General features: G+C 49.5%; 2 protein-coding genes across 6 annotated transcripts; both read left to right on the top strand.

Moving 5' to 3' along the window:
* Positions 1-264: 264 nt before the first annotated feature.
* On the top strand, positions 265-12,637 carry Edc4 (enhancer of mRNA decapping 4). Of its 4 annotated transcripts, none has more exons than XM_021632227.2 (29): positions 265-539; positions 4,105-4,261; positions 4,632-4,743; positions 5,006-5,105; positions 5,382-5,571; positions 5,681-5,828; positions 5,909-6,013; positions 6,341-6,450; positions 6,538-6,621; positions 6,706-6,801; positions 6,890-6,992; positions 7,108-7,288; positions 7,386-7,458; positions 7,561-7,652; positions 7,728-7,915; positions 7,991-8,127; positions 8,218-8,371; positions 8,732-9,168; positions 9,252-9,356; positions 9,456-9,608; positions 9,688-9,724; positions 9,858-10,035; positions 10,139-10,294; positions 10,379-10,494; positions 10,582-10,747; positions 10,833-11,019; positions 11,110-11,329; positions 11,730-11,893; positions 12,122-12,637. In XM_021632227.2, exons 1-29 carry the CDS (start codon positions 458-460, stop codon positions 12,312-12,314), a joined length of 4,224 nt encoding a protein of 1,407 aa, XP_021487902.1. In that variant the 5' UTR covers positions 265-457; the 3' UTR covers positions 12,315-12,637. The 4 variants fall into 4 exon arrangements, with proteins under 4 accessions (XP_021487902.1, XP_021487892.1, XP_021487883.1 ...); XM_021632217.2 differs by having other exon boundaries at positions 8,215-8,371; XM_021632208.2 differs by having other exon boundaries at positions 265-554.
* A 322-nt stretch (positions 12,638-12,959) lies between these two features.
* Nrn1l (neuritin 1 like) lies at positions 12,960-14,460 on the top strand. Of its 2 annotated transcripts, none has more exons than XM_060393265.1 (3): positions 12,960-13,109; positions 13,805-13,916; positions 14,064-14,460. In XM_060393265.1, the coding sequence occupies exons 1-3, from the start codon at positions 13,013-13,015 to the stop codon at positions 14,341-14,343; spliced, it is 489 nt and encodes a 162-aa protein (XP_060249248.1). In that variant the 5' UTR covers positions 12,960-13,012; the 3' UTR covers positions 14,344-14,460. The 2 variants fall into 2 exon arrangements, with proteins under 2 accessions (XP_060249248.1, XP_021488802.1); XM_021633127.2 differs by having other exon boundaries at positions 12,961-13,109; positions 13,802-13,916.
* The last annotated feature ends 4,521 nt before the right edge of the window (positions 14,461-18,981 follow it).

Below are 18,981 nucleotides of genomic sequence, written 5' to 3'. Positions count from 1 at the left end.
AGATTTGGTTCCGTTATGCTATCATTACAGTTCAGAATGAGCCAGGCCCTGGGTTGGATATGCAGTAGACAATAGAGCTTTAGGCAGTCCAATGCGCTATGAGCATATTTACTTTCCCAATCTTTTGAAATTTCCCGACTGCTGGGCTAGCCAGGAGCAAGCAGCGTAGGAAGGCTACTTTGCATAGGAACTACTTGATCTCTCACAGCTAGGAACATTGTTTCTGCGGTCGTTGTAGGTTCCGGGAGCTAAGGTCAGTGGGACCGGAAGTGGAGGCGGTTGGTGGGGTTGGCGGGGCTCTCGGACACAACCCGGGCGGCGGTTTGCGAACTGCGGCTGGATTTTGTGTAGGGTTCCTCCGTCTCCTGCTGTCTGACGGGGCCGTGGCTGGGCGAGATTGGACGGTGCGCGGAGGTAGAGAAGCTAACGTGCGAGGAGGACTCTCGCGGCTGGGCCCATGGCCTCCTGCGCGAGCATCGACATTGAGGACGCCACGCAGCATCTGCGGGACATTCTCAAACTGGACCGGCCCGCCGGAGGTGAGCCGGGATCGGGTGGGTATGCTCTTGGCGAAAAGAGTATGCATATGGCGTGGAACTGAACTGTCCCCGTGTGCCGCAGGTCCCTTTAAACAGGCTCTGAACCCTCCGGTTTGATTGCGGAGGACGAGGGTTGGAGTCATGGATGGTTTCTGGGCATACCCAGAGAATGGCGCAGACCCTTGGGTGTTAACCCTCCCCATTTTGTGCCAGACCATTCTGCCTTGTCCTTAAGTGTCTTGGCTGAAGGTAAATCCCCCACCCCTTCAGAATCCACCCAATCCATCTGGTTTCCTTTCCTCCAAGCTCCAATGTTTTGAGGACTGGCCCAGTGCTTCTACTCGCCGTGGTTTATAGAGGCCTGGTGCCTTGTCTGTTTAGCGACTTCTGGGCCTAGAGTTCAACCTCTGTTCCCACTCTGCAACTTGCCTTTCTCCCTAAAGTGTAGACTCCAGGCCTGATGCTGCTCTGAAACCGATTTTCTGATAAAAGGTGGACAACCGCAAATTCGTGTTCTTACTGGATTGAAGGCAAATCACAAACCCTGTGGCTCTGATTAGATTAGGTTCCAAACATCTGCAAGCCCATATGTTACCAATTCATCCTAGTTTTACTTGGGCTCCCAGTATCCCCTTTGGGGCTACTCTTGTCATTTAAGAGTCCCAGGACAAAAAGTCAACAGCATTTTAAATATAATATTGTTAGTGTGAAAGAGGATTGTTTGGGTACTGTGATGGTAATGGTTGGGGGGGAGATGTGGTGAGGGAGATAGAGGTCAGGTCTGCGAGGAGACTGTTTAGGCTAGGTTGAATACTACAGACAGGAGATTGGATGCCAGGAAAAGTACTCAAGGTACTTATGTACAAGGCACATATTATAGAAAGGACATAGTGTGTATGAAAACTAGATTTTCCTGACTGATTCCGAGATATCTGAAAGTTTTAGTTATTGACTGGTGATAGTAGGGTATGTGTAAAGGCCACAGTTGAGAACAAATTCTTCTCTCACACCTGTGCTTGTTGGGGGGACCCAGACTGCAAAAGCAGGCACTGGTACTCGGCTTCAGTGGGTTTAGCTGGCACATACACAGTTAATCCATTTGCTGCCTGAGGCTGCTGGGTCCTGCCTCTGACCTGCAATGTGTGCACCCTTTGCTTATGAGGTGGTTTGTGCCCCTGATGCCCACCCTCAGCTGAGCAGACTGTACTCACTAGAGATTTGGTAGCGCTAGCGTGGTTAACTGTATAGCCTAGGCCTGGTGTTTATCCTCACAGTAGACTGCCTGGAAGGGAGAGTAGCCATCTTAACCCTAAGCAGCTAGGGTGGCTATAGTCCTAGTGAAAGATAGAGGGTCTTTCTCTATAAATCGTTTGTTTAGTGACAGGGTTTTTTTTCTGTGTATCTGGTGGCTGTCCTGGAACTTGGGCTGCACCAAGTTCTAAATGCTCTCTAAAATTCTGTCATTCCTGATTCCACACCCCACCCTATTCACATGCTGTCCTTGTCCTCAGAGATCCACCTGCCTCTGCCTCCAGAGTGCTGGGATCAAAGATGTGCACCACCACCACCTGCTGATTCTTTTCAAGTAGCTTTTGCTTTTTTTTTTTTCCGTTGAAGGATTTGCCACCTAAGACTCATTTTCATGACCAAAAACTTGCTCTTTTCATGAAGCACCTTCCTGCTAACTGGAAGTTTGGGAAGTAGTGTCTGAATTAATGAGATTTTTGAAAACTAGCCAGAAGCCAGTTAAGGCAGCACTCACCTGTAGTTCCACACTTGGGAAACAGAGGCAAGAGAATTGTGAGTTGAAAGTCATCTCAGACTACATGTTGAGACCAAGTGTCGATAAATAAGACATAATTAAGAAATAAATAACTGCATAAATGGTTGGAAACATAGCTCAATTTCAAGGCCAGTAGAGCAATTGTCTAGCATGTGCAAAGCCCTGAATTCCATCCCCAGTACTATCTTCCCCCCCCAAAAAAAAAAAAAAAACCCGCCTAGCATGCAAGGGATATTCAGGACTCAGTCCCCAGTACTAGGAGGAGTGGGAGCAGCCATTGCAAACATCTAAAATACTGTCGTTCCTGATTTTGCACCCACCACATGCCAATAGCTTCTATTCATTTTGTCCAGATCCTCATATCCCTTTCCTTCTGAGTTTACCTCCCCAAAGTGGCCTGTTAACAAATTCAGGTGTTGCAGGTCCTCTCTTCTTTCCTGGCATTAGAAACCCTTCTCCACACACTGTAGCACTGTGTTTGTCTGAGTTCTGGTGTCTCACCCAAACCCTCAGCTATTCTGTATGTTGCCTTAGAATAGTCGGTCACTGGCAACAGCTGACTATATAAAATTCAAAACTCTTGTAGAGCCAAGTGTGCATGTGCTTGTAAGTCCAGCATTTAGGAGGCAGAATCAAGAAGATCCCAATGTCAAGGCCATCTGAACTACACAGGAAGGTCCTGTCTCAGAAAAGGGAGGGAGTGATGAGCTTTTGCAGCCAAGCAACCCAGCCTCATATCAGAGGCATTTGCAACCCTGTTTTCCCTTTATCCTTTCCATGTTTTGTTTCTGAGTTGTTTGAATGTTTTGTTTCATTTTGTTTTGCTTTAGATGTATTAATTTTATATGTGTTTTGTTGGCATATGTATGTCCACCATGTGTGGGTCTTGGGTGTGAGGAGGTCAGAAGAGAGTATTACATCCCTTGGAATTGGAGTTACAGATGGATGGGAACCACCCTGTGGGTGCTGAGAATTGAACCTGGGTCCTCTGCAATAAGAACAAGTACTCTTTTTTGTTGGTTTGTTTTTCAAGACAGGATTTCTCTGTGTAGCTTTGGCTATCCTAGACTCGATTTGTAGACCAGGCTGGCCTCAAACTCACAGAAGTCCACCTGCCTCTGCCTTTCCAGAGTGCTGAGATTACAGGCGTGTGCCACTGCCCTGGCTGCAACAAGTACTCTTAAACACAGAGCTGTCTCCCCCACTTCTTTATGTTTTGTTTTGAGACAAGATTTTGTTTATATAGTCTAGGCTGGCCTGAATTTCAGCTATAGCTTAGCATGTACCACAGTCTTTCTGCCTCAGCCTCTCAAGTGCTGAGATTACAAGCATGTGCCACATTACAAAGCATTTCCCATGTTAATATGTTGTAAATAAAACTGCTGTGACACTTGACTTTTCTTCAAGTCAAGTTTGTTTGCTGTTCTTAGCCTAAGTATTAACTGGCCTAATTTTGGAGTTTTGTTTATCTTTTTGGTTTTGGTGCTGAAGGTCAAACCAAGGGCTTCATATATAATAAACAAGCAGCCAAACATGCTACCACTAAGCTGTGCCTCTGGCCCCATCAGAAGGTCTTTGCTGGTTTGTGCCCCTCCCACAGGAGAAGAGCCTTATGCTCACCCTTAGTCCTGCTGTATAATCACACCTACAGAATGAGGAATGCACAAAGGACCCTCCTCCCCATGGACGCATTAAGTGTTCTAAGTACTTTATCGTCTAGAGCTGTAGAAGAAGCTCATGGTAGGCAAAGCAGTTTTGTCACAGTTTCCTTTTCTTCCCTAGGCTCCAATGCAGAGAGCCAAAGGCCATCTAATACCTACAATGGAGACCTTAATGGCCTCCTGGTCCCAGATCCACTCAGTTCAGGTGATGGTAACTCAACAAGCAAACCTGGTATACGGACCATGCCACCCATTAACCTGCAGGAAAAGCAGGTCATGTGAGTACCTAAGAAATAGTAATAGTGGTAGTAATATCTTTGGCAGTTTTGCTTATTGCTAAAGGGATACAATTAGGGTCAAATGGGCAAGCAGCCTTTGCTTCCTCTCTTTTGGATGATCTGGGGCAGAGCCTATACTACTGTGTTGAATTTGTACTTGGAGAAGAGATGAGGACAAGCTAAAGACTTGGCTTGGATACCTAGTGTAGAATGGAATTAACCTCATCTGTCAGGAAGGAGGCGAGCAAGCAGAACTGTGTATATGGGAACAGGCAGAACTGGGAATCTGGGACTAGACATCTTCGTCAGGTAGCCATGTTCTACTGAGCCTTTTGGTAAACAAGGGACTAGGTTTATGTACCTCTTCCAGTTGCCTCTCGGGGGATGACAGCTCCACTTGCATTGGGATTTTGGCCAAGGAGGTGGAAATTGTGGCCAGCAGTGATTCTAGCATTTCCAGCAAGGCTCGGGGAAGCAACAAGGTGAGTACCAGGATTTTGTGGTACATGTACAATGTGGGAGCACACTCAGCCTCTTTTCTCTCATGCATGTTGCCAATTCCTATGGGAACCACCTTCATAAAAAGTGTACCATATTTAAAGACCAGTGTTGACACTCAATCCTGAGTGGAGATCTGGGAGATGTCAGTGGGTGCTAAGCTCAAATCTGTGGCCTGGCCTGGCCTCAAGATTGTGACCTACTTCAGCCCTCAGCTGCTTCAACTTCATTTCTCTGAGTTCTCAGGTGAAAATCCAGCCTGTCGCCAAGTATGACTGGGAACAGAAATACTACTATGGCAATCTGATTGCAGTGTCAAACTCCTTCTTGGCATATGCCATTAGGGGTAAGTAAGGATGGGGAGTGGGGTACCAAGAAGGGAGGATTCTTCTAGAAGCCCCAGAGATGCACATTTAGTGTCAGAATATTCAGCCCACTCAGATGCTAGGGGTCCAGTAGAGGTTTGGTTGGGCTTCCTCAACATCCCCCAGGGATGGGGGAGCTAGTCAGGAAAACCAGGCCTGGTACTGTGGTGGTAGCAGTGAGGCAGGCAGGGCGGGTCTCCTGTGCTGCTGCCTGGGTCTAGGTGCTTGCTTATGATCCTGTACTTTTCTGATTCCAGCTGCCAACAACGGCTCAGCAATGGTTCGCGTGATCAGCGTCAGCACTTCAGAGCGCACCTTGCTCAAGGGTTTCACGGGCAGTGTGGCTGATCTGGCTTTTGCACACCTCAACTCTCCACAGCTTGCCTGCCTGGATGAGGCTGGCAATCTTTTTGTGTGGCGCTTGGCTCTGGTTAAGGGTAAAATTCAGTATCCATTCCCAGGCAAGGGAACTAAAAAAGCAGAACTGGGCCTAGATTGGGACTGCTAGCAGTTACTTCATCATCCATCTGGTATCTAGCCTTAACTCCCTACTTAGAGAAGAGATTTTGGTCCATATCCGGCAGCCAGAGGGCACGCCACTGAACCACTTCCGAAGGATCATCTGGTGCCCCTTCATCCCTGAGGAAAGTGAGGACTGTTGTGAGGAAAGTAGCCCAACAGTGGCCCTCCTTCATGAAGACCGGGTGAGAAGAGTGGATGTGGTGAGGGAAGGACCAGGACTTTCCTATTGTACACGTGGACTAAATGCCTCCCTGTACCCTAGGCTGAAGTGTGGGACCTGGATATGCTTCGCTCCAGCCACAACAGCTGGCCTGTGGATGTCAGCCAAATCAAGCAGGGCTTCATTGTGGTAAAAGGCCATAGCACGGTAGGCCTACAACTAATTGCCTCCCTGCCTTTCCCCTCTTCTGTGCCATTCATCTACTCCCCATTTTTATGGCTATCCAAGGGGCTTTACCAGTACTTTGCCAAAAGGGATGTTGAATGCAAATTGGCTCTCACTTGCCCAGTTCATTCCTGATCTAGCTGTGCCCTGCAGGTCTGTTTTTCTCTGTAGCCCCTACCCCCTTCATTCAGTCACACAGAAGTAGGAGACTACTGTTGGGCAGCCCAGCTCACTGCCATCGTCATTTAGGAAGGGCTCATTTTTACCTCTGGTCAGAAGGCCAAGCAAAGCTTTTTGGATTCTATGTAGTGCCTGAGTGAAGGAGCCCTCTCCCCTGATGGGACTGTCCTGGCTACCGCAAGCCATGATGGCTTTGTCAAGTTCTGGCAGATCTACATTGAAGGTCAGGATGAGCCAAGGTAAGGCAAGATCTGAAAGACTACTCTCTATACCCGGTGTAAAAAGTGAGACAGATCATTCACTCAAGCTCCTCTGTTTGCTTATAGGTGTCTGCATGAATGGAAGCCTCATGATGGGCGGCCCCTTTCTTGCCTCCTGTTCTGTGACAACCATAAGAAACAGGATCCTGAGTGAGTGAGTGGGTAGGCAAGTAGGTGGTGGGCTTGTCTGTGGGCTCCAAGCTGGTAACTAATCAGTGCCTTGTTGCTTTTTAGAGTCCCATTCTGGAGGTTCCTCATTACTGGTGCTGACCAGAATCGGGAGCTGAAAATGTGGTGCACAGTGTCCTGGACCTGTCTGCAAACCATTCGGTAAACTGGAGCTAGGGAGTTAAGGATGGAAGCCAGGGATATGGCTTCTTTAATTGTGTCTTATTTGGTCTACTTCTTGGCCTCCTAGCTTCTCTCCAGATATCTTCAGCTCAGTGAGTGTACCTCCCAGCCTCAAAGTTTGCTTGGACCTCTCAGCAGAGTATCTGATTCTTAGTGACGTGCAACGAAAGGTAGGCTGGTTTGGTGTGCACGGGAAAGAGCTGGTATTGCTGGGCAGGGCAGGATATGTGATATACTCACAGCTCTCACAGCCTTCATTCAGCTAGTAATGTGTTACTCACCCAGGTCCTCTATGTGATGGAGCTGCTGCAGAACCAAGATGAGGGCCGTGCTTGTTTCAGTTCCATCTCTGAGTTCCTGCTCACCCACCCTGTGCTGAGCTTTGGCATCCAGGTTGTGAGTCGCTGCCGGCTGCGGCACACTGAGGTGCTGCCTGCTGAGGAGGAGAATGACAGTCTGGGGGCTGGTGAGGTGCCCCAGGGTCAGGGCTTGTATGTTGGTAGGTGGAAAGTGTCCAGGCACAGAGCAGGCCAACGGCCTAATGGTCCACTCTATCCTTTCAGAGAGTTCCCATGGAGCTGGTGCCTTGGAATCTGCAGCTGGTGTGCTTATCAAACTCTTTTGTGTCCATACTAAGTGAGTGTGTCAGGGAGGCCCGCTATGTCCTGCCTGTGTTCCCCTGCCCTACTGGCCCTGGCTTGTTTGAGTATTCTGTTCTCCTGCTTTCTTGTTCTTTAGGGCACTACAAGATGTGCAGATCCGCTTCCAGCCACAGCTGAACCCTGACGTGGTGGCTCCACTCCCTACCCACACTGCTCACGAGGACTTCAGTGAGTAAGGGGATGGAAGGGAGGCAGGTTACACTGCTGTGGTTCTGAGATTTGACTAAGCAGCCTTCCCAACAGCATTTGGAGAGTCTCGACCTGAACTAGGCTCTGAGGGGCTAGCTTCAGCTGCTCATGGGTCCCAGCCTGACCTCCGGCGCATTGTGGAACTGCCTGCACCTGCAGACTTCCTCAGTCTGAGCAGTGAGACCAAGCCTAAGTTGATGACACCTGATGCTTTCATGACACCTACCGCTTCCCTGCAGCAGGTACTTCCTCAGGGAAGAGAGTTCTGATAATGTCCCCTTAGCTGGTCTTAGTGCTTATTCTCTGGATCTTCCCAGATCTCTGCATCCCCTAGCAGCAGCAGTAGCAGCAGCAGCAGCAGCAGCAGTAGTAGCAGCAGCAGCAGCAGCAGCAGCTCTCTAACAGCTGTGTCTGCTGTGAGCAGCTCCTCAGCCATGGACCCCTCCTTGCCCAGGTAAGGCAAAATCAGAATTGGGTGATAGGACAGTCTAGGGCCAGACTGTGAAGAATTACAGTTGGTAATGCTTTGTCTTTCTGCCAGTAGGCCACCTGAGGAGCTGACCTTGAGCCCCAAGCTGCAGCTAGATGGCAGCCTGACAATAAACAGCAGCAGCAGCCTGCAGGCAAGCCCACGAAGCCTCCTTCCTGGCCTGCTCCCAGGCCCAACTGACAAATTGACTCCCAAAGGACCTGGGCAGGTGTGTGTGTCTGTGTGTGTGTGTGTGTGTGTGTGTGTGTGTGTGTGTGTGTGTATGAGAGAGAGTATGTAAAATGCTGAGTAGCAGGTAGAGGACAATGGGAAAGATTGGAGCACTTTTTCTGCTGATCCTGCTTGGCCTTGTAGGCTTCATATTTCCCCAAAGGTTGGAGGAGCCTTTTATGTTCCCTCGGGAGCATCTCCTCAGCCTCCTATCCCCACCTCTAGTGAGTTGTGGCCCTTCTTCCCACTTGTATCTCTCTTCCCTGTTACATTATGTCTCATCACTATAGGTACCAGTATCTTGTGACTGTGCCCTTTACCTCTTATTACTTATGTCTCCATCTTTGGCCCTTCTCAGGTATCTACTTCTGCCTCTGCACTATCCTTGGATTTGCAGGAAGTGGAGCCTTTAGGGCTACCCCAGGCCTCCCCAAGTCGCACCCGTTCCCCTGATGTGATTTCCTCAGCATCCACTGCCCTGTCCCAGGACATCCCTGAAATTGCCTCTGAGGCCCTATCCCGTGGCTTTGGCTCCTCTGTTCCTGAGGGCCTCATTGAGCCAGACAGTATGGCTTCAGCTGCCTCAGCACTACACTTACTGTCTCCTCGGCCCAGGCAAGGCCCTGAGCTTGGCTCTCAACTTGGCCTGGATGGAGGTCCTGGGGATGGGGATCGGCATAATACTCCCTCCCTACTTGAAGCAGCCTTGACCCAGGAGGTTGCAACCCCTGACAGTCAAGTCTGGCCTACAGCACCTGACATTACTCGGGAGACCTGTAGTACACTGACAGAAAGGTGAGAAACTTGGAAGGGGAAGTATGCTAGTGGGTGGGTAGAGCATTAGGATTATCCACTACTGAGTCAGTGTGTTTCCTTAGCCCCAGGAATGGCCTCCAGGAAAAGCACAAAAGCCTGGCCTTCCACAGGCCACCTTACCACCTCCTACAGCAACATGACAGCCAGGACACCAGTGCTGAGCAAAGGTGAGCACTGCCCTACTCTTTGCTTTCCTCTCATAACGGGGACCAGTTACCCAGGGGCCAGCAGTTGAGCAGGCGCTTAGCCCTCCTCTCCTTTCATAGTGACCATGATGATGAAGTTGCCAGCCTTGCCTCTGCCTCAGGAGGTTTTGGCAGCAAAATTCCTGCTCCACGGTTGCCAGTCAAGGATTGGAAGACCAAGGGATCCCCTCGGACTTCACCCAAGCTCAAGAGGAAAAGCAAGAAGGATGATGGGTAGGAGGGTTCTGGGACTGGGACCAGGGGTGGTCTCTAATCTGCCTGATGTGACCTGCAATGCTTCTTGCCCGTATAGGGATTCAACTGTGGGATCCCGGCTCACCGAGCACCAGGTCTGTAAGGGAGCACCTTTCTACCCATGGGACTCCCTCCCACGAGGGTGGGAGGAACTTTGAGCTGTTCCTTTTCCTGGTGGGTGGAGATAGGAAAAAGAGACCTTGTGTAAGTTGTCGGTGCTCCTGGCAGGTGGCAGAGCCCCCTGAGGACTGGCCAGCACTGCTTTGGCAGCAGCAAAGAGAGCTGGCAGAGCTATGGCACAACCAAGAGGAGCTGCTACAGCGTCTTTGTGCCCAACTTGAAGGTCTACAGAGCACTGTCACTGACCATGTAGAACGAGCCCTGGAGACACGGCATGAACAAGAGCGTATCCTTGGGGTGGTGGCACAGCATGGCAGTAGGCACAGCAGCATTCTTGCCTAAGAAAGGTGTAGGTCCTACTGTAGGCCTATTCCTTAGCTCCACCACAGAGCAGCGGCTGGAGCGGGCACTGGCTGAGGGGCAGCAACGGGGTGGGCAGCTACAGGAGCAGCTGACGCAGCAGCTATCCCAGGCATTGTCTTCAGCTGTGGCTGGGCGGCTAGAACGTAGCATAAGGGATGAAATCAAGAAGACGGTTCCTCCATGTGAGTTTTTCATGACATTTGTTCTGAGTGGGCCAGGTGGGTGTAGGGCACTTTGAAACTTCTGGTTCCATCTACCTCTCTTAGGTGTTTCTAGAAGTCTGGAGCCTGTGGCAGGCCAACTAAGCAACTCAGTGGCTACCAAGCTTACAGCTGTGGAAGGGAGCATGAAAGAAAATATCTCTAAGCTACTCAAGTCCAAGGTGATACAGGGTCCAAGATGGGGGAAGTATGGCTAGGCAGGCCAGATTGGACTCAGGCTTTCAACTTGATCCCTCCCTGTATTCTAGAACTTGACAGATGCCATTGCTCGAGCAGCTGCAGACACTTTGCAGGGACCAATGCAGGCTGCTTACCGGGAAGCCTTCCAGAGTGTGGTACTGCCAGCTTTTGAGAAGAGTTGCCAGGCTATGTTCCAGCAAATCAATGACAGCTTTAGACTGGGCACGCAGGAATGTGAGTGGCATCATAAAACCCAAAGTAGTAGGAATGGTTGTAGTCTGCTATCATCCCTTTTGTGATCCCTGTTGTTATCCTTTAGATTTGCAGCAGCTAGAGAGTCACATGAAGAGCAGGAAGGCACGTGAACAGGAAGCTAGGGAGCCTGTGCTGGCTCAACTTCGGGGCCTGGTCAGCACTCTGCAGAGTGCCACTGAGCAGATGGCAGCCACTGTGTCTAGCAGTGTTCGGGCTGAGGTGCAACACCAGCTGCATGTGGCTGTGGGCAGGTGTGTGGGCAGACTCTGGGTGAGGAGGTAGGTTTGGGAAGGGCCAGAACGGGCTTCCTATTCACCTCATTGGCTCACTTCCCTTTGCAGCTTGCAGGAGTCAATTTTAGCACAAGTTCAACGCATTGTTAAGGGTGAAGTAAGTGTGGCACTTAAGGAGCAACAGGCCACTGTCACCTCCAGCATCATGCAGGCCATGCGTTCAGCTGCTGGCACACCTGTCCCCTCTGCCCACCTTGACTGCCAGGCCCAACAAGCCCACATCTTGCAGTTACTGCAGCAGGGCCACCTCAATCAGGCCTTCCAGCAGGTATGATAGTGTTAGGCTTTAATAATTGAGAGGCATCTGGCAAAGATGTCTTCTGACAAGGTTCAAATACCATATGCCCACTTCCCCAGCAGTCTCTGGGCTGTCTGGCAGACTGATTGTTTTTGGCTTTCCAATCCATTATACTTATTGTTCCCTCATGTTTTCTCACCTTCTCCCTTACCTTACCCACCTTTCCTCATGAACATCTTTCTCAGGGAAACTTTGTAATCTGATTTTCTGAAGTAGCCTTACAACCCTTTCAGAGTCCAGACATCACTTCTGTAACCCTTAGAATCCAACTTTGGTCTTCTGCCCTTAGGCCATACACTTCAGATAAGCAAGCATTCTATCCCTTCAGAGTATCAGGTTTAAATGAGCCTCTCTCTTGTTCTACTCCCAGGCACTGACTGCAGCTGATCTCAACCTGGTGCTGTATGTGTGTGAAACTGTGGATCCAGCCCAGGTTTTTGGGCAGCCGCCCTGTCCACTATCCCAGCCTGTTCTCCTTTCCCTAATCCAGCAGCTGGCATCTGACCTTGGAACTAGAAGTGACCTCAAACTCAGGTGAGTGTGGCAGTCAGGGACCAGAAGATGAGCTGGAGATAGGGCTAGAGACCAGCTGAAAGCGGACACCCACTCTTTCCTGACTCCCATCCCTAACTTTCTCTACCCATATTCTCCACCCCCTCCCATATGAGGCTTAGAAACTTTGTCATCCCTCTGGGCTTCAGTGCCACCAGAGGGCACTGTGTGCTGGCATCCAGCTATAGTCTGCTCTTCCCCCATCCACAGCTACTTGGAAGAGGCTGTGATGCACCTGGACCACAGCGACCCCATCACCAGAGACCACATGGGCTCTGTCATGGCCCAGGTGCGCCAGAAGCTCTTCCAGTTCCTGCAGGCTGATCCTCACAACTCACTCGGCAAAGCTGCTCGTCGTCTCAGCCTCATGCTGCATGGCCTTGTGACTCCAAGCCTCCCTTAGCCATTTAAACAGGGATGGGGTGACACTGAAGGCCAGTCAGCAGGTCAGGGCCATGTCTGCTGTTTACCTGCTCAGGCCCCCATCTCTGGTGTTTGCAAGGAGATAAGGGGCAGCAATGGTCTACTGATTGTGGTAACCAGCAGGGTTAGGCTGGGCCCAGGGCAGGTATTGTGCCTTCTTGGGTCCTGCCATGCCTGAAGCATGACCCCCAAGATCGTGACACAACTTGAGTTGAATTTTCCATGTTCCTTTTTACCTCTAATTTGGATCTTTTTGTTTTTGAAAAACATTGAGAAATTCAATTAAAGGCTTTTGGAATAAAAGTATGTGTGTGGTTTTGGTTTGTCTTTGATGTGACTGTTCTCTCCTCCCTTTGGGTAAGTTTGTCTAAATGAATCCACCCTGGGGTCCCCCTCTTATGGATTCTCATCTGATAAACTGCCTACTCACACCTCCCCTGTCCAATTCAAGAAAAGCTTCTAGGGGCCTCTTACCATCAACAGGTCTTCTCTCCTGGCAATTTTGCCCTCTGGGGTTCTTCTTTGCTCTTCCACCAATCTGGATACTAGAGGTGGGGCTGACAGCTGGGATGAAGCTCCGCCTCCAGCACCCATCCAATCAGAATCCCTCTCTCTGGGGGCTGGGCCCACAGGCTGCTCTCCCAGCCTCTAGCTCCTGCACTAGGCTTACAGCCAGGAATGATGTGCTACTGCTGCCGCTGCCACTGGCGCCACTGGCCCCGCCGCTGCGAGCGGCTACCCTGTGCCCTGACGCTGTTGCTGCTGCTGCCACTCGGTGAGTGTGAGTTCTGGGCCCAGACTGCAACCCTTCTCAGAGTTCCTAGCCCAAACCGGGTATAGGGCATGGGAGCCCAGGAGTTAAGAGATGAGCTAGAGATGTCCTAGGAAAGTGTGATAGTAGCTTAAGGATGGAAAGTGCTATGCAAACAGCTAAGTTATGGAAGAAGAACTTTTAAAATCTGTAGCTCCTCTTCTGACAAAGGAACTCTGTGGCCCCTAGTAGAACTCAGGCCATGGGTCTCTGAGCTTAAGAGTGACTGGCTTTGATCCCCACCCTGCCTGCTCAGCTTCAGCAGGGACACTTGTCTTTAAGGGGTTAATGAGAGTGCCAGGTGAAGCTCATGAAAACTACAGAAAGACTGCCTTCTGCCCGGGACCTCATGCTTTAGGACCCTATACCCCTGAATCCCTGTCTTTGACCTAGAGTCCCGGGAACTAGAGAAGGAACTGAGCTCCGAGACCCAACACCCGCTTCCTGTTCCCACATCTCACACCTCTGTGTGTATCACAGTCCAGATCCTATCTTGAGACTCAAGACAAGTGATCTCCAGATACCCTGAAGGTCCCTGGGGGCACCTCTTTCACACTGAGTCATGTCCCTAGAGCTCTATCAGGTAAACAAGACCCGGGCTCATTCTATCAACCATTCTTTATTCCCACCCCACTTCTAATCTGTACCCCACCTAGCAGTGGCCTCTGAGGGCCCAAACCGCTGTGATACCATATACCAAGGCTTTGCTGAGTGTCTCATCCGCCTGGGGGATGGCATGGGCCGAGGAGGCGAGCTCCAGACTGTCTGCAGGTACCAGCAGGTGGGAGGCAATGGGCCCCTGGGCTGGAAGCCTCCACCCAATAGTCTATGCTACTGTGCCACCACCTCTGGGCCTCCAATCTCTTTAGTCCAAATTTGTTATACTCTGTCTAACTGCCCTAACCCATTCTGTAACAGATCCTGGAATGACTTCCATGCCTGTGCCTCTCGGGTCCTATCAGGCTGCCCGGAGGAGGCCGCTGCAGTGTGGGAGTCACTGCAGCAAGAAGCTCGTCGTGCCCCCCACCCAGACAACTTGCACATCCTCTGTGGTGCCCCTGTGAGTGTTCGGGAGCGGGTTGCTGGCCCAGAGACCAACCAGGAGACACTACGGGCCACAGCTCCTGAACTGGCTCCAGCCCCTGCATTGCTTGCTGCTGCTCTGGCGCTTGCCTGCCTCCTGGGGCCTCTGGCCTAAACAGCGTGGTTGGCCAGCCAACAGTACCCTTGCCTCCCATCACTGCATACGGTGGCTACCGTGTGATCTCTGCAGAGTGTGCACAATTTTCATTAAAGGTATTTATATTTGCACCAAGCTGGTTCCTTTCTCCTGGCTGTGGCCCTCCAGGCTGAGGCAGGGGGCCCCAGAAGCCAATCCCAGCATGAAATGGGCGTGCCTCAGGACCGCCACAAGGGACTCAGTCATCCTTACAAACATTCATCTCGTGATGGCAGTGTAGAGGTTTCTTTCCATTACACTATAGGTCCCAAGAGCACACTGGGGCCCAAGAGCTCTAGTAGAGGCCCAAGATCTGCCGGAATGTACAGTCCTTCTCTGTCTTCCCAACCCAGAGGTATTCGTGGGTGGGGAGATGATAACGGGGTCCCAGGAGGGGAATTGTTCATCTCAGACTCCTACCCTCAACCACCCAACTTTGGTGGCCAGATGAGGTCTTTTTCAGGCTCCTTGCAGCCTCCTGATCTTCCCTGTATTTAACTATTACCTCAGCTTTCAAGACATGCTCAGACCCAAGTGTTCATTCTTCTCCTCTGAGGTCTGGACTGTCCAAAGAGAAGCCCACACAGAAGTGCCAAACTCAACTTCCGACAGGATCAGAAGTTACAGGAGCTGAGGTCATAATGAGGGGTGCTCTGGCTTCTGCTCTTCACAAACTTTCTCTTTGGGGTTTGCAGTGAGGAAACAAAATGATGCAAGAAATGGTACAGTGAGAGGTTATGTAGTGTGGGCAGAACCCCTGTCATTCCAGTGGGGCCGGAAGAACAGAGAAGGCTAACACTATATCTTTTCTTTTTTAAGATTGGGTCTTCCTATGTAGCGCTGGCTAGCATGGAACAGGCTGGCCTCAAACTTGGAGTGATTCACCTGCCTGCCTATTCCTCCTAGGTGCTGGGATTACAGGCATATGCTGCCATTGCTAGTTTTAAACATAAGGACCTTTGTGGACATTGCAAAGGCCTCCTCATGGGCTTTTCCTAACCGCTCTCTCTGCTTTCTGAGCTGAGAAAGTGATGCCTGTCTTAAGCTCCTTCCCTTTTACCTGGTCCTGCACAAGCTAGCTCCGTGTTCCTGCAGAACCAGCTCTGCCTACTTAGTCCTTGAGGACAGGAAGTCTCAGAGAAGCCAGGTAGCACATGGGAGGGGATGGTGCCTCATAGCCTTACCAGTGGTTCAGAAGGGCTGGGAGCTCGCTCAGCAAAGGGCTTGCCACAAAGAGTGAGGACTTCAGTGTGACCCCTAGGACCTATGTAAAATAAAGTCAGTGTGGTGGCATGCACCTGTAGTCCCAGCTCTGGGGCTCGCTGGACAGTGGCCTCACCTACTCAGTAAGCTCCAGGCTTCAGAGAGCCTATCACCTCTGAAAATAAGGTCGATGGCATCTGAGGAATGACATTTAAGGCTTATCCTTGTACACACACATCTATTCATACATATGCATACGCACACATGCACCCGCATGGAGCAGGCCAATGCGATGGCCAGTAAAGGCGCTTGTCGGCAAGCCATATGGTAGAAGGAGAGATCTGACTCCCACATGTTATTCCCTGACCTCCACATAGGAATTGTTATTTGTGTGGTTTACTCATGCATAAAGAATTAATAAAAAAAAAAAAAAGTGGCACCAGAAGACCTGATAAGGAGAGGGACTTATAAGAGAGGCCATTAGTGGTCAGCTGGCAGGCCAGGCTTGTGCCATTCATTCTGGTTATCAGCCATTTACACACACACACACACACACACACACACACACAGAGAGAGAACAGTCAGGTGTGATGAAATCTGCTTAGGCTCTGAGGTGACGGGTGTCTCTACAGACCTCCACCCAAGCATGCAGGAGGACCGCTACCTCTCCCAGTTTCCAAAACATCCTCCCAATATAGCTAGCTCTCATCCTCCCATTAGCAACCGTTCTCTCCAGCCTGACTGTACCCTTGTCCCCATACTTCATTGAGCTAGGTTTTTTTTTTTTTCAATTTTTTATTTTTATTTAGATGCATTATTTTATATGGATGACTTCTGCCTGCATTTATTTATGTGCCTGTGTGCCTGGTGCCCCAGAGTTCAGAGGAGGGAGCTGTATTTCCTGGAAATGGAGCTATAAAAGTTAGTGAGCGACCATGTGGATGCTGGGAACTGAACCTGAGTCTCTATAAGAGCAACAGTGCTCTTACCCTCTGAGCCATCTCTCCAACCCCCTAACTGACCTAGATTTTTATCTCTACTTCTGTCAACCAGTAGTTGTTCACCTCATAGTCCTGAAGGAGAAAATCCAGAGAAAAACAGAATCCTAAATCTGGTGCTTTTGGCTACCAGAAAAATTTTGAAAGAATAGTGGAATTCCCACTCTTCTGTATCTCTTTTGGGGGAAGGGGTCTTACTGTGTCGCCCTGGCTGTCCAGAGATTCACTACATAGACCAAGCTGACCTCAAATGCCTAAAGATCTGCCCACTTCTGCCTCCCATGTCGCCCTGGCTGTCCTGGAACTTTATTTGTAGACCAGTCTGGCCTTGAACTCACAGAGATTCACCTGCCTCTGCCTCCTGAGTGCTGCAATTAAAGATGAGTGCCACCACCACCTGGGAGCTTTTTGTTGTTGTTGTTAGAGTATTCTTTCTTAGTTCTTCTTGGTCAACTTAAAACAGCTATTTCTTGCTTACTATCACCTATTCTAGGAAGTACTCTGTAGCTGAATATAAGCTGATTTAAAACTACCTCTAGGGCTGGAGAGATGGCTCAGAGGTTAAGAGCACTGGCTTTTCTTCCAAAGGTCCTGAGTTCAATTTCCAGCAACCACATGGAGGCTCACAACCATCTATAATGAGGTCTGACATCCTCTTCTTGCCTGCAAATGCAGGGAGAATAGTGTATAAATAATAAATAAATAAAACTACCTTTAGATATACACCGAGCTTGGTTTCAGTATAACATTGGTTTATGATTGCCTAATTCCCAGTGAAAATTCCCAAATGTGGACTCCTCAAAGGTGAGGGGTACTTTTTATGTCTCTTGCACCTAATCTAAGGACAAAGAGTACACTGTGGAGTATGAAAATTAAAGAATCTGTAACTTCAACATTGGCATTGTCATAGCCAACAAGAGCTTGGATTGAGAATGAATCCAGTGTAGAGGGTAGGCCATCCTGTACCCTTCCCTCAGTCTGGGCATAAGGTTGAGAGGGATAGGCTGGGGCTTCCTAAAAGTTTTCTAGACCCAGTAAATGCCACGGAGCACCATGCTTCTGAAAGCAGGGCTGGCTGCTCTGGCGAGCATTGTGGGGGATTACCACCCTCCTACAGTGACCTACTTTTACCCTGATGTTTTGCTCCCTAAGTCCCTACTCTTCCATGGGCTGGGATAGGAGGATGAGTGGGGGAAGAATTTGCTCTTTGGCCAGGGGCTTAAAGGCTTTATGGGTTTTATCTCAGAGCTAGAGCAGAGGGGCGGGATGGTAGCCAGGATCCTGGGGCCTGGGCACAGCTGCCTATGTCTGAGCACCGCAGCAACACTGTTCTACAGCTGCAGGTCTATGGACAAGGTGTAGTTTACTGTTCAGATGTCCTGGGTCCAGTTGCCATCACACCAGCACACTTCACTGCTGGGCCTGTGCCCTAGAGCCCAAACCAGCACCTGGATAGACTGTAAAATAAATGTTAACTTATTTGCCAAATATCTGTCAAATGAAAGTGTTGTATAGGTTTCTGAGTGTCATCGGCCCTGGAATTCTATATTATTCTTTATTTTCTGTGAGGTTAGGATTATGGTTATAATAGGTTTATAGTCAGTATAAGGATAGGAAAATAATATGGAAAGGTATGAGCGTGATAACTTCCCTAAAAAGTCATAAACTTTGGAAATGTCAGAACTGAGGTTGGATCCCAGGTTTGGCCCCAAAGTCAATATTCTTTTTCTAGACAAGGTCTCTCTGTACAGCAGCCCTGGCTGTCCTGTTTCTATATAGACAGACCATGCTGGCCTTGAACTTAGAGATCCACCTGCCTCTGCTTCCCAGAGTGCACCAGGCCAGGTAATTCCACTACCCTTTGGGAAACAACTTTCATTGTTGCTGTTTGAGACAAGGTCTCAATCTAAATTCCCAGCTGACCTAGCTATGACCTAGCTGACCTCATATAGCCTAGCTATTCTCGACCTCTCACTGCTGTAATCCCTTAGATTCCCAAGTGCTGGGTCTACAGTTGTGTGGCAACACACTGGTACCTTGTTTTTGAGACAGAGCCTCAGTATGTAGCCCAGGCTCAAACTCAAGACTTTCTGCTGCTTTCAAAGTACTAGGATTATAAGGTACACGTACCAACTGACATACTAGGCTTCAAAACAACTTTTTTTGGGTTTTTTTTGTTTGTTCGTTTTTGTTTTTTCGACACAGGGTTTGTCTGTGTAGCACTGGCTGTCCTGGAATTCACTTGGTAGACCAGGCTGGCCTCAAACTCAAAGCCACATGCCTATCTTGCCTCCTGAGTACTAGAATCAAAGATGTGTACCTCCATGCCCAGCTTACTAACAGTATTTTAAAAATCTTTCTTTGTAGTCTCATAGTTCACTTAAATTTGTTATTTTGTCTTTTTTATTTGTATTTT

This window comes from Meriones unguiculatus, chromosome 10 (genome assembly GCF_030254825.1).
Source record: "Meriones unguiculatus strain TT.TT164.6M chromosome 10, Bangor_MerUng_6.1, whole genome shotgun sequence".
NCBI lineage: Eukaryota > Metazoa > Chordata > Mammalia > Rodentia > Muridae > Meriones > Meriones unguiculatus.
This window is presented reverse-complemented; position numbering and strand designations above follow the sequence as displayed.